The 12506-nt window shown below is 35.2% G+C and overlaps 1 protein-coding gene across 2 annotated transcripts in view; it reads right to left on the reverse strand.

The window, feature by feature from the left end:
- Window positions 1-12506, reverse strand: part of PRKD3 (protein kinase D3) — a 71612-nt gene that overhangs the window by 23377 nt on the left and 35729 nt on the right. For both annotated transcript variants that reach the window (XM_017534899.2, XM_037740755.1), the window contains exons 6-8: window positions 7657-7849; window positions 4084-4161; window positions 1143-1326 (exon numbers count right to left, since the gene is read on the reverse strand). In XM_017534899.2, the coding sequence (XP_017390388.1) occupies window positions 1143-1326; window positions 4084-4161; window positions 7657-7849 (455 nt within the window). The remainder of the gene's footprint in view (window positions 1-1142; window positions 1327-4083; window positions 4162-7656; window positions 7850-12506) is intronic.

The raw sequence follows: 12506 nt of genomic DNA on the forward strand, positions 1-12506 counted from the left end.
AATAAGCAGAGCAGAAAGCACCCTTCCAAACTGGAATATTTGGAGCCCAGGAGAGGGTCTCATTTGGGTTTGCTGTTGAAGTTTTCCTGCCCTGGACAGCATGACAGACTAGCAAATCCATAACAAGGCAAAACGCAAGTATATGTAACTCAAATGTCAAATCCAGTTAATCATGTTGTTAGCAAAATGTATTTCTATTGGAAGATATTTAAAGGAAAATGATTTACAGACACTAAGAAATGTAATGAGTCAAATTAGGTAGCAGTGCAACATGGCTCAGTAACTACAATTTGGAGTATATGTATAAAATATACTGTTTTGAAATTTGAGCCTCAAACAGTTAAATACTATTAAACTATGAAGTAAACTAGCTAGGTTCTGCAACAGTCTCCAAAATGGGTAGACAAAATTTTTGTTAATAATGCTAATGATAGTAAGAACTGTTATTTGATGATAAGCCAATCAGAATAAGTGACAACTGAGCCATCTGAGACTGATAAATGACTCATTTTCTTTAAGCAACTCTTTTTTCCAGTGAAAAACAAAACCTGCCAAAATGGGGATATTTTGCTGCAAGGTAGTATATCCTCTAGGCTACAAAAAATTGAATTTCTATCAACAGAGTAGCATATTTAGAATGGTTTTGTAGTCTAACATTTTTACAAAATGCTAATACTTGGATTAACTGTGGCATTATGAAAACTGCCCTCTTCATCATCACTATTTTTGTGCAACATTTTCATAAATACATTCTTTATTGCTGTTTCTCCTACCAGTTAAAGCTGTCTGTGTGAAAAATGGGTTGCTTTAACTGAAAGTTCAATACTGACACCTTGCAGTGGCTGTTCCACAACTAGGTTTTAAATGTAGACCATACTTAAAAAAAGCATTTTTCTTTAAAAAAAAAAAAAAAAAAAAAAAACAAAACAACAAGGATTCTCATACCTTCCCATCTTGAGTGGATGGCAAGGGTGATAGAATTTATTTCAGAAATACTACACTGCATGTAAACGAATTAGTCACAATTTATTTAGATTTTAAATTATTTTTAAGGTCCCACTTAAAGAGACATGGCTTTTTCTTAATGAGATCCTGAACTGACCTTGCAACTGGAAGTAGCTTGTAATATGTATATATGTTACCTGATTGTTTTAACGGCTTCTTCATCTCTTTCCACATCAAGATCAGATGGATCCAGGAAGAACATCTTGTCTTCTGGGGGAGATGGCTCTTCTGTGTCATCCAAGCCCCGACTACTATCACTATTTATGTCATTATTGTCAATATCCATTGGTATATCTGTATCTGTTCCCAGACTGGAAGGTTCTGGTAAAATTTTAAATGAATTTCAGAGTTTCACATTAACAGAGGAAGTCTAATAAATGTGCAAAAAGTTTTAAGAGTCTTAAAATATGAGAAAATATCTTTATGAGTTAAGATAAAGTATTTTTTTTTTTTTTTTTTTTTTGAGATACAGTTCCACTCTTGTCACACAGGCTGGAGTGCAACGGCATGATCTCAGCTCACTGAAACCTCCACCTCCTCGGTTCAAGTGATTCTCCAGCCTCAGTCTCCCATGTAGCTGGTATTATAGGCGCCTGCCATCATGCCCAGATAATTTTTGTATTTTTAGTAGAGACGGGGTTTCGCCATGTTGGCCAGGCTGGTCTTGAACTCCTGACCTCAGGTGATCCGCTCACGTTGGCCTCCCAAAATGCTGGGATTATAGGCGTGAGCCACTGCGCCTGGCCTAAGATAAACTATTTCTTAAAGAAGATACAAAATATACAAATCATAAGGCACAAAGTTAATTAATTTGATTACATTAGAATTTTAAATTTCCATATAACAAATACTATAAACGAAGATAAGCCACCACCATTATGGTTAACTGATTTTTGACAAGAGTGTCAAGAAATTCAATGGGCAAAAAACAGTCTTTTAAGTAAATGGGGCTAGGATAACTACAATCTCTACATGCGAAAGAATGAAGGTGTACCCCTTCCTTAAACATATAAAAAAATTAACTCAAAGTGGATCACATACAATGTAAAAACTAAAACTATAAAACTTACAGAAGAAAGCATGAGAGTAAATCTTTGTCACCTTGGGTTAGGCAAAGCTTTCCTAATACACCAAAAAGATAAGTGACAACATAAATAAATAAATTGGACTTCATCAAAATATAAAACTTCTGTGCTATAAACAACACCTTACGAAGTTAAAAGAAAGCCCACAGAATGGGAGAAAATATATGCAAATCACATACCAGATAAGGGACTAGTATCCAATTATTTAAAAATTCTTACAACTCAAAGAAAAATAAACAGATAAATAAATGAGCAAAGGATCTGAATAGGTATTTTTTTCAAACAATATATAAAAATGGCCAATGAGCACATGAAAAGATGCTCAATATTATTAGCCACTAGGGTAATGCAAATGGAAACTAGAATGAGATACCACTTCACACTACCTAGGATGGCTGTAATCAAAGAGATATACAATAACAAGTGACAGTAGGGATGCAGAGAAATCAGAATCCTCATATACTGCTAATGTAAAATGGTGCATTTTTTTGATTACTAGTGAGTTTAAGCATCTCACTAGTAATCAAATGCACATTAAGATAAATATAACTGTATTTCATATCTATTTATCAAAAGTTGGAAAAGCACAAAAACACAATTACATGAACTATAAATGTAGAAAAGACTTTAGTCATAGACAAACTATACTAATTCAGATTAACCAAAAGAGAAAACAATCATGCTCTGTCAATGGTGTTAATCAGTGCTATAGTCTGAATGTTTGGTTCCCCTTAGAAATCTTAACTCCTGGCTAGACTGGTGGTGGCTCATGCCTGTAATCCTAGCACTCTGGGAGGCAGAGGCGGGTGGATCATGAGGTGAGGATTTCAAGACCAGCCTGGCCAATATGGTGAAACCCCATCTCTACTAAAAATATAAAAATTAGCCGGGTGTGGTCTCCCAAGGTAAGAATATTAGTGGTGGTGGGTCTTTGGAAGGTGGAGTCTTTGGGATTGAGTGCTCTTATAAAATATGCCCATGGGAGTCTTTCGTCTGTTCCACCATGTGAGATGCAACTACAAGGTGCCTTCAACCAGGAAATGGACCCCCACTCACCAGACAGAGAATCTGCCAGTGCTTTGGACTTCCCAGTCCCCAGAAGTATGAAAAATAAATTTCTGTGGTATTCTGTTATAGCAGCACAAACAGACTAAGACAACCAACAACCGTAGAAAACATGCCACAAGAGAAAATGTTGATTAAACTCTCCCAAAGAGTTTAATTTTCATTTCTTTTATGCTTTTCCTTTTACAGAACTACTTATATAAAAATTGTTACCAGTCATATAAATTGTTAAAGGAAAATTATGATGAAAAGTTAAGAGTCCTTACTGCTTCCTTCCAAAAACGGGTAACTAACTGCCTTGTTTAGTATTATCTTGAAAACAAAACAAAAAAAGACCCCAAAGAGAAAATGGATAATGATTATTTGACAGAGAAAGAGACAGTGAGGCTGTATAGTATATTCTAATCACTAGGGACTAAGGAACCAAACCATATGGGTTTAACTTCCAGCTCTGTCACCTTTTGGCTGTATTTCTTGGGCAAGTTATTTCACGTATTTATGCCTCAGTTTACTCATCTCTTAGCACCTACCTCAAAGGGTTGTTCTTAGGTTGAACTGTCAATATATTTAAAGAGTTTAGAACAGTGCCTGGTATAGCAAGCAGTTAGTAAATATTAGAACTATGAAAGAATAGAGACAACAGCAGGGTTTTAAAACAAGTTCTTTTATGTCTAAAGTGAAAGAGGATATGCAGTACCTACCACTGGCTGTATTAGACTACAAAGTAACAGTGGGTAGAGGAAAGAGAGGAAGGCATGATTACTAATAAATGTATACCGTCAGTGGGCTCTGTATTTTGCTTGATTATTAAACCAGAAGAAAATCTTTAAGAAACAAAATATGAAAGTTGAACTTTATCTGAAGATAATACACGAAAGAATCATGACCTTTTCTGCTCTTTTACATAAATTAAGAAAAAGAATTGTACCTCCATTGAAAGTAACCTCTCCAAGGCAGTCTCTTGGTACTTTTGATGCACAGCGTTTATGGCAGTTGAATTTACAATCTAAAATGAAAATATTCAGTGTATTAATTTATGTAAAAGTCAAGCAGTATCAGATATGGTTAGACTTTCTTTAAACCACTCACAAATAAATTATTATTAGTAGTAATGATGTTAAAATAATAATTATTACCACCTACCAATCACTTTTAGCACCTCCCTGCAACCCCCTCCATCGATTTCTTTACTTGTATAATGAGGCTAATACCATGTGTACAACACGGCCGTAATGTATTGGCAGCTCCATATTTCCTTCTCTTATCTCATATTCATCTTGCCACACCTCCCAGGAGAGTTTCTCGAGCTGATTAAATTCCTATCTAACATATATCAGATACATACTTTCAATTTCTAAGTATCAGGACCTAATGTATATGCAGGAAAGACTCTGAGATCCAACAAACATTTATGAGGAACCTAATTTGTTTTCACATACAACCTTGTGAGGAAGAACTCAGTGTCTCCGGCACAAGGCCTCCCACTTGTACATAATGGTTCCCTTCAGTCTAAAAGAAACCTCCGAGTTGATAGCATTGCAGATCAGTGTAAAGTACAATCTGTCCAAAACTACTGTATAACTCAGTGGTTCTCAAACTGTGGTCCCAGATCAGTTTCATCAGGCAACTTGTTAGAAATGCAAATTCTTGGGCCCTACTCCAGACCTACTATATCAGCAACTCTTGGGGTGTGGGGTAGTAGGGCTGAGCTCTGTAACTTGTACTAAAGTTGAGATCCACTGATCTAACTATGTCTAATACCACCTTTGAAATGCATCTATTAGTAATAACTGGGTAAAAATAATTTTGAGTCCTGACTTAGAATGTTTTTGTAACCCTTGTAAATCAAGAAAATACTGGGTATCATGCCAACAGCACAGGCTAAAAATCATAAAATGACAAAGCCCCATGAAATTTATAATTTGGTAGATGATAAAATTTACATTATTTAAAACACTATCCTTGTTAAGACAGGCCCTAGGGAAAACTCATGTGATAATATTAATATCTTGCACTATCTCTTAAACAACAGATTTGTGTTTTATCTCATGAACTTTGCAAGCTGTGAAAACAACAAACTTTCCATCTTCTCTCTGAAAACTCAGGTAATGGGGGTGGGGAAACTCATGGCTGTTAATTCCAGCACTTTGGGAGGCTGAAGTGGGCAGATCATTTGAGGCCAGGAGTTTGAGATCAGCCCAGCCAACATGGGAAAACCCCATTTCTACAAAAAAAATACAAAAATTAGCTGGGTGTGGTGTCACATGCCTGCAGTTATAGGTACCAGGGAGACAGAGGCAGAGAATCACCTGAACCCAGGAAGTGAAGGTTGCAGTGAACTGAGATCGTGCCACTGCACCCCAGCCTGGGCAACACAAACGGGACTCTGTCAAAANAAAAAAAAAAAAAGAAAAAAAAAAAAAATTCAGAGCCAAATTTGTGGACTACCTGTAGCAAGTATGTAGGTTTGAATGGTAGGCAGGCAGTTTTAGTTCTCTATGTCCTTACCCATGTTTTTATTAATTTGCTTATGCTCTCTTATATTTTACATATGCTTTTAAGCTGCTTTGAAGTTTTTATATATCCGAGTAGAAAATAAAGACAAACAGAAAATGAATGAATTCTTGGAATTGTATATTTTCTCAAATGATTCAGTATAATAGTTTTATCTTAAGTAGATCATTTTTCATTCTTAGACAAAAAAATTTTTATTTTTTAAGTATCTTAATTTCTATTAAAATATGAAAATGACTAAATTATAATTATTTTATTGATAAATGAAATAACTTAGCTAAATTAAAATAAAACCTACCATTTTTTGAACCAATATAAGCATAAAATATTATTCTTCTTGAACCCTAAAAAGATGAATAACCCAGTAGCAGAATTAACAGGCTTTATGTAAAAATTTATCCATCTTTATTTTAGTTCCTCTATAAATACTATACTTTTCTGCAAATGGCTTAAAAATGTTTCTGCTCTGCTTAGCAGAGCAGCAATATTAATTACCTTTATTAAGATTATCTGTTGACTAGAATTTTTACATCTGTTACTAATGTTCTTTTCCAAAACATTTCTCAGTGGCTGCTTGCCAATACATTTTTATGTTGATATTTTAAAGTATTAATTTATGTAATAACTCATATTCAAAGCAAGCTGTTGAAATAAAATTTCATCATGTAGTAATACCTAATAGTTATCAAATATCTGATAACAAATGTATAACCTGTTCCCCATTTAATGTTCTTGTATGCTGTCATACACTGTCAAGACAAGCTTTATTTTCTTATATATTTAAGCTTATACGCAATTATCTTACTCTGTGCTGTAAGCAAGAACATACTGTTACAAAACCCTCAACCCTAATGTTTTATTTAGATCACTTGATAATTCAATTCCACAAATACTTCCACTATATAAAAAGTACAATACCAAGAACTGCTAATCACATGAAAAAAAAATACAAGATTAAAATTAGACTACTTATATCATATCCTGCTCAATGACTAATAATCTAAGACTAATAATCTCTATTTTAGTTTTCATTCTACTGTGAAAACATAGTTTCTACTGTACAACATTGCTGAGAAGATATGAGACAAAAAGATACAATGGCCTTCAAAAAGCATAATAAAAGGATGATATAAGTATAAGCAAATCATTATTCCAGTACGCTATTAAAAACTTGTTTCATTAAGAGATGTTTTGAATATTATGTGTGCTGGGTTAGTATCCCAATAAGGGTAGTCCCTATGATAATTTCAGTAGCTTCCATTATGTCCTACCTATTTCAGTGTGATTATTCTCGGGAATGACAGTTTTTATACAATTCTCCTAGCTACATACTTAAAAACAAAAAAAAGCAAAACTCTTGCAGTATGCTTATGCATGTGTGTAATAAATATTTAATGAAAAGAGGAGAGTGTTATTTTTATTTTGTTTAATGTCTGGTTCTGGAATAAAAAAGACTTAAAACCTCAAGTATCAGCTTTGCTGCCTACTAGTTGTTTTGTATTGGCAAATAATAAGCATACAGGTGAAGAAGTCATCCTCAGAGATCCACATTCTAGTTTTTCTGTTTACTAGCTACACTGATCTTAAGCAAGTTATAATCCATGTCTATAAAATGAAAAATGACTCCTATTATTACTAACTCCTATTACTACTACTCTTGTTACTATTAACTAACTCCTATTACTACTAACATACTAACGAAAGCATAATTCACATATAATTGCTTTGAAGACTGAGTATGTAAAGCTTTGTTTACTGTTTTACTACAGTGCCTGGCACATAACAACACACACTGCAGACAGTAGTAGTAGTAGTAGCAGTTTACATACACATTTGTATTTTATTTATATTTCTCTTTCCTTTATGTAAGTTAGCAATAATGAGAATAATTTATTCGGCTAATGCTTCTGAAATGTAAATATTTTAAACCTGTATTTAATAACAAAAACAGACACAAATTTTACTTAAGGAAAACACCTAATCCCACCTTTACACTGCATTCCTTGGCGAAAGAGGCCTTTCAGTAACCGCTTGCAGTACTGACATATCGTGGGACGGGTATAAGAGTGAACAGCAAATGTGTGTGGAACTTTCACTCTGCACATTACCATCTTTTCCATCCAGATTGGGCGACCACTCCAAGAAGGAATTCTCTTACTTGGTTCCTGGTGGACATGTGACTAAAATATAAGTAATTTCCATAAGTATAAGTCAATATTAAAAACAAAGTGGTGGAGCAGAGCTTAACCACAAGCGTCATTTATTTGAATGCTAAAACCAAAAAACTCTAAAAATGTTGTTCTCAGTTTCCTTTGCAGCATTTAATTTACCAATCCTCAAATGACAAAAATGCAGATTCTTTTTGCTAATATTTATGCTTAAAAAAAAAATCTAAGATATGTTCATTCTCAGGTACATATTCACTGATTATTATTTGCCAGGCACATTTCAGCCCTTTACAGATAAAAACCCCCAAACTTTAAAACAAATAAATTCAGAAAGTATTTTTGGTGCTCATGTAGCATTACTGAACGTGACATCTGAATATATTTTGAAACAAATTTTAGGTTTCAAATTTATCTTAATACTAAAATATGTACATAAATTTTATGTTTAATTAATAATGATAAAAAACAGCAGATACAAAACTAATTAAAACAACAATAGTTTCAGTCATTCAGCTTTAAGAAGAAGTTCCTTTATTTTCCAATTGTTTGGGCTTTTCTACCAGGTGAACAAAAAGCAACATTAAAGAAGGCATGAATTAAAAATTTTTAATTTTAAAATTAAAATTTTAAAATTAAAATTTTAAGTAGGGGTAAGTAGATTTTGGTAACTATGACCCTTTCTATATGAAGGGAATAATCAAACTATGCATCCCCCACTTCAGTGTGGCTAATTCCATCCATTCAACAAACATTCACTGATTATTATATGCCAGACCCTATTACATACTGGAGACACAAAACTGAATAAAACATAATCCAAATTCTCAAGCACAAAATCCTAATACTCAACTACCATCTATCTATATTAACAGATTTGGCTGTACCTGCTTGCCTTCTCACTGCCAGAACTGAGGTCCTGAGATCTTTCAGATGCCTTCTATAACTAGTAATGTTTGTAACTCAGAGAAGTTGGGTCATTCTACATTAATATGTTCAACCAAAAGAAGCAAAAGAAGTCAGAAGAAACCAAGAGACAGAGAAGTACAAGGGAGAAGGGGAGGAGGAAAAAGAAAAAAAAAAAAAATAAACGGAGCACAGATCGCTTAATCACAAAAAAAAAAAAAAAAAAAAAAAAAAAAAAAAAAAAAAAAAAGAAAAAAAAAAAAAAAAAAACGGAAGAAAAGGAAGAGGACAAAACAACCAGTGGGAGAAGAGTGGCATAAAATGCCTCAGACTGAGAGTGTGGGCAGATATTTTCTAAAATGGATTCTGAAGCAGTTTAATTCAGGAAAAGATGAAGCGAGTGTGGAAACCCAAACTATGCTTGTGTGCTTCAACGGTCCAAGGTGTCCTGCTCTAGCCTGGCTTATTTTTCCTCCATGCTGCCTTGTATGGACCACTTTCAGCAAAAAGAACCCCACAGTGATTCTGCAAAGCAAATTGTAATAAAGAACCTAGCAGGAACTAGAAACAGATGTTTTAGGTCTTTGGCTCTTTGTTCTAGTGGTGACTCAACACTGCTTCTCTTGCTCCTGTACTTTTGGTTTGTCTCAAATTCAAAACACAAATGGAGGCTGAGTACAGTGGCTCATGCCTGTTCCAGATGAGCCTGGGCAACATAGTGCGATCCCCTCTATTAAAAGAAAAATTAGCCAAGTGTGGTTGAGCATGCCTGTAGTCCCAACTACTCAGGAGGCTGAGGTGGGAGGATTGCCTGATCCCAGTAGGTCAGGGCTGCAGTGAGCTATGGTCCCGCCACTGTCCTGGACAATTGAGTGAGACACTGTCTAAAAAATAAGCCAATGGCCAGCTTGTGACAGCCTTTCGAATCCAGGTATTAGGGACATGGTACAGAGCCTGCGTGCCATGAACTACTCAGGGGACTATGGTTGTAAAAGTCACCTAATATGTCATGTCCAGTATAAGTAGTTAGGTATTATCCCTATTTTAAATATGAAAAAAAAAAAAACAAAAAAAAAACACCAAAAAAACAAAGTCAAAAGGATTAATACTCCCGAGTGGTAGTAATAGAATCAACATGAACTTAGGTCTCCTATATAACAGTCCAGTGATTCTAAACCTTTTCCCAAATTTTTTTTTTGAGACAGAGTCTCAAAAGGCTGGAGTGCAGTGGTGTGATCTTGGCTCACTTCAGCCTCCACCTCCTGGGTTCAAGTGATTCTCTTGCCTCAGCCTCCCGAATAGCTGAGATTACAGGTGTGCACCAGCATGCCCAGCTAATTTTTTGTATTTTTAGTAGAGACAGGGTTTTACCATGTTGGCCAGGCTGGTCTCGAACTCCTGACCTCAGGTGATCTGCTCACCTTGGCTTCCCAGAGTGCTGGGATTACAGGCGTGAGCCACCACACCCGGCCCCCTTTTCCCATTTTAATGTATCTGTGCATAATGCAATCCCATCAGTAACAGTGGTTTGCCACTCTATTGGGTGAGGACGGCAAGAAAGGTATAGCAGACTTAATTAGAATTTGGACGGAGGTGGATGTTGGTACAATTATGTAGAGGGTTTGGTTAAAATGAGACCACTGAGATTAGAGTAATTAGAACTGAGTGGAAGTTCTTTCTTACCTTGTTTTAATGTCTCCTATATACAAATTAGTGCTTAGCTTCAACTATTATTTCTTAATGTACGGCCAGAAGTTTTCTAAAAGTAATCTCATTATTTCCACAGCTTAAGTTTAAGCTAAAATTTGCCAAAGTAATTGCTCACAAAAACCTTATAACAATATGGTCAACTCTCAATTATACATAATAATAAAGGGAATAAAAATACATTTTTTAAAAGGGTAATTCCTCAGTTATATATACTTAATCAGCTTTGGGGTATTAGTGAAATTCTCCACTTTTAGATGCATACTCAGATCCAACATTTTCTTTCTAGTTTGATTCTATTCTTCCTAACCCCAAAGGAATTCTCCCAAATGTTCTGAAGGGAACACTTGTTTGTTTCACCTTCAAACAGCCAGCACTCAGTTCTGGTTTCTTGAATCTCAGTGGTCCCATTTTAACCAAATTCAATGAACAATCTTTTTCTGTTCTTTCACCTTTTTACTGGATTCCCTTTATACCAAACTTGTCCAACCTGCGGCCCCATATGTGGCCTAAGACAGCTTTGAATGTGGCCCAACACAAATTTGTAAACTTTCTTAAAATGTTAGGAGATTTTTTTTTAGGGTGTCAGCTATCATTAGTGTTAGTATATTTTATGTATGGCCCATGACAATTCTTTGTCTTCCACTGTAGCCCAGGGAAGCCAAAAGATTGGACACTCCTGCTTTAGACTGACATAACAGACATTATAACAGAAACTGACTTCTTACAAGTAAACAAAGACAACCTTAGATTCAAAAGTTTCTACTTCCAACTTGTCTATTTTCAAGCTTATCTTACTATTTAATGAAATTTACTATCTTGACTCCTTAGAAACGTTTCTCCCTTATTCTCCCTAATTATAAAATCAGGATGGCCCCTATACGCCCCAGGATTGTGGTGAGGATTATATGAGAAAAGGAAAGGACCTAGCAAAAAGTCTGACACGTGATACCTTATGAGGCTCTTAATGTGTAGCCACTCAGAGTTAGTTCTTCTCTAACCTTGGTTGAGCATCAGGGTTCTTTCTTCCTAACTGGTGTCTCCTCCGTTCCTTCCCACTCCACTCGTCCTTCCTTCTAATTTTCCTCCATAGGCTCTTCTCTTACTCTGCCTCCTTCTTTTTGAGGCTATGCTTGAACTGACAAAAGTAAACCTTGAAAGCCCTTCCAGGCTACAAGTTCTTTTTGTTTTAAAATACTCTAAACAATCTAACCAATTCAGACATGTAACTGTACTTCTTATACTTCCCTAAGGAGTTTTCTCATGTTCAAGTTAAAATATAAACTAATGAAAAATGTAATACCGTATCCACCTGCTCTTTCTGCTATTTCCTAATCTAGTAATACTTAAACTGGGCATAGTTGGCATACCAGCATCATTTGCTTAGCTCTTAACATATCTCCATTCTACTGTCCTCATTCCTAAGTAAGTTCTCTTCAGTTCAGTGTATAAGATGCACTAACCTTTTCCTACCAGTCTTTCCAGGCTCTTCTGTATGTTTATACCAACCCCTCATTTTCAGTACTTTATGCCACAGCACTCTTTTTCTCCTTTAAAAATCTCACACTAGGGCTAAGCAATAGGAAAATATGGGACTTTTGTGAAAGGATTTCAAATGCTTTTACTCTGGTGTCTCAACTTAGCAAAATATTATGACTAAGGTACAACGACAAGGCCTTGATTCTGCCACTAATTTACAGAAGACCAGAGAAGTTACAGGAACAACTAAATAATAAGATTACAATCTATGAATGGAAGTCATTTCAAATACCATCAAATGTACAAGGGAGTTATTTCCTTCTTTCTGGATCTACTGCCTTTATCCTTGAGAGGTATACACTGTATTAGGAAAAAATCACTGATTTATAAAAATGACATCTGAGTTTAATTCCACTATCTCTTATTAATTTGCTCTGTGACTTCAGACAAGTTGCTTAACTGCTCTGTGTCTCACCTGTCTTATCTGTCTACAGATCTGTGGATACACTTCATATTCTGAGGATCAGTAGAGTCATTCACTCAATCATTCATTCTTCACTGAGTACCTACTAAGTACCAG

The sequence above is a fragment of the Cebus imitator genome, unplaced genomic scaffold, assembly GCF_001604975.1.
Source record: "Cebus imitator isolate Cc_AM_T3 unplaced genomic scaffold, Cebus_imitator-1.0 Scaffold88, whole genome shotgun sequence".
NCBI lineage: Eukaryota > Metazoa > Chordata > Mammalia > Primates > Cebidae > Cebus > Cebus imitator.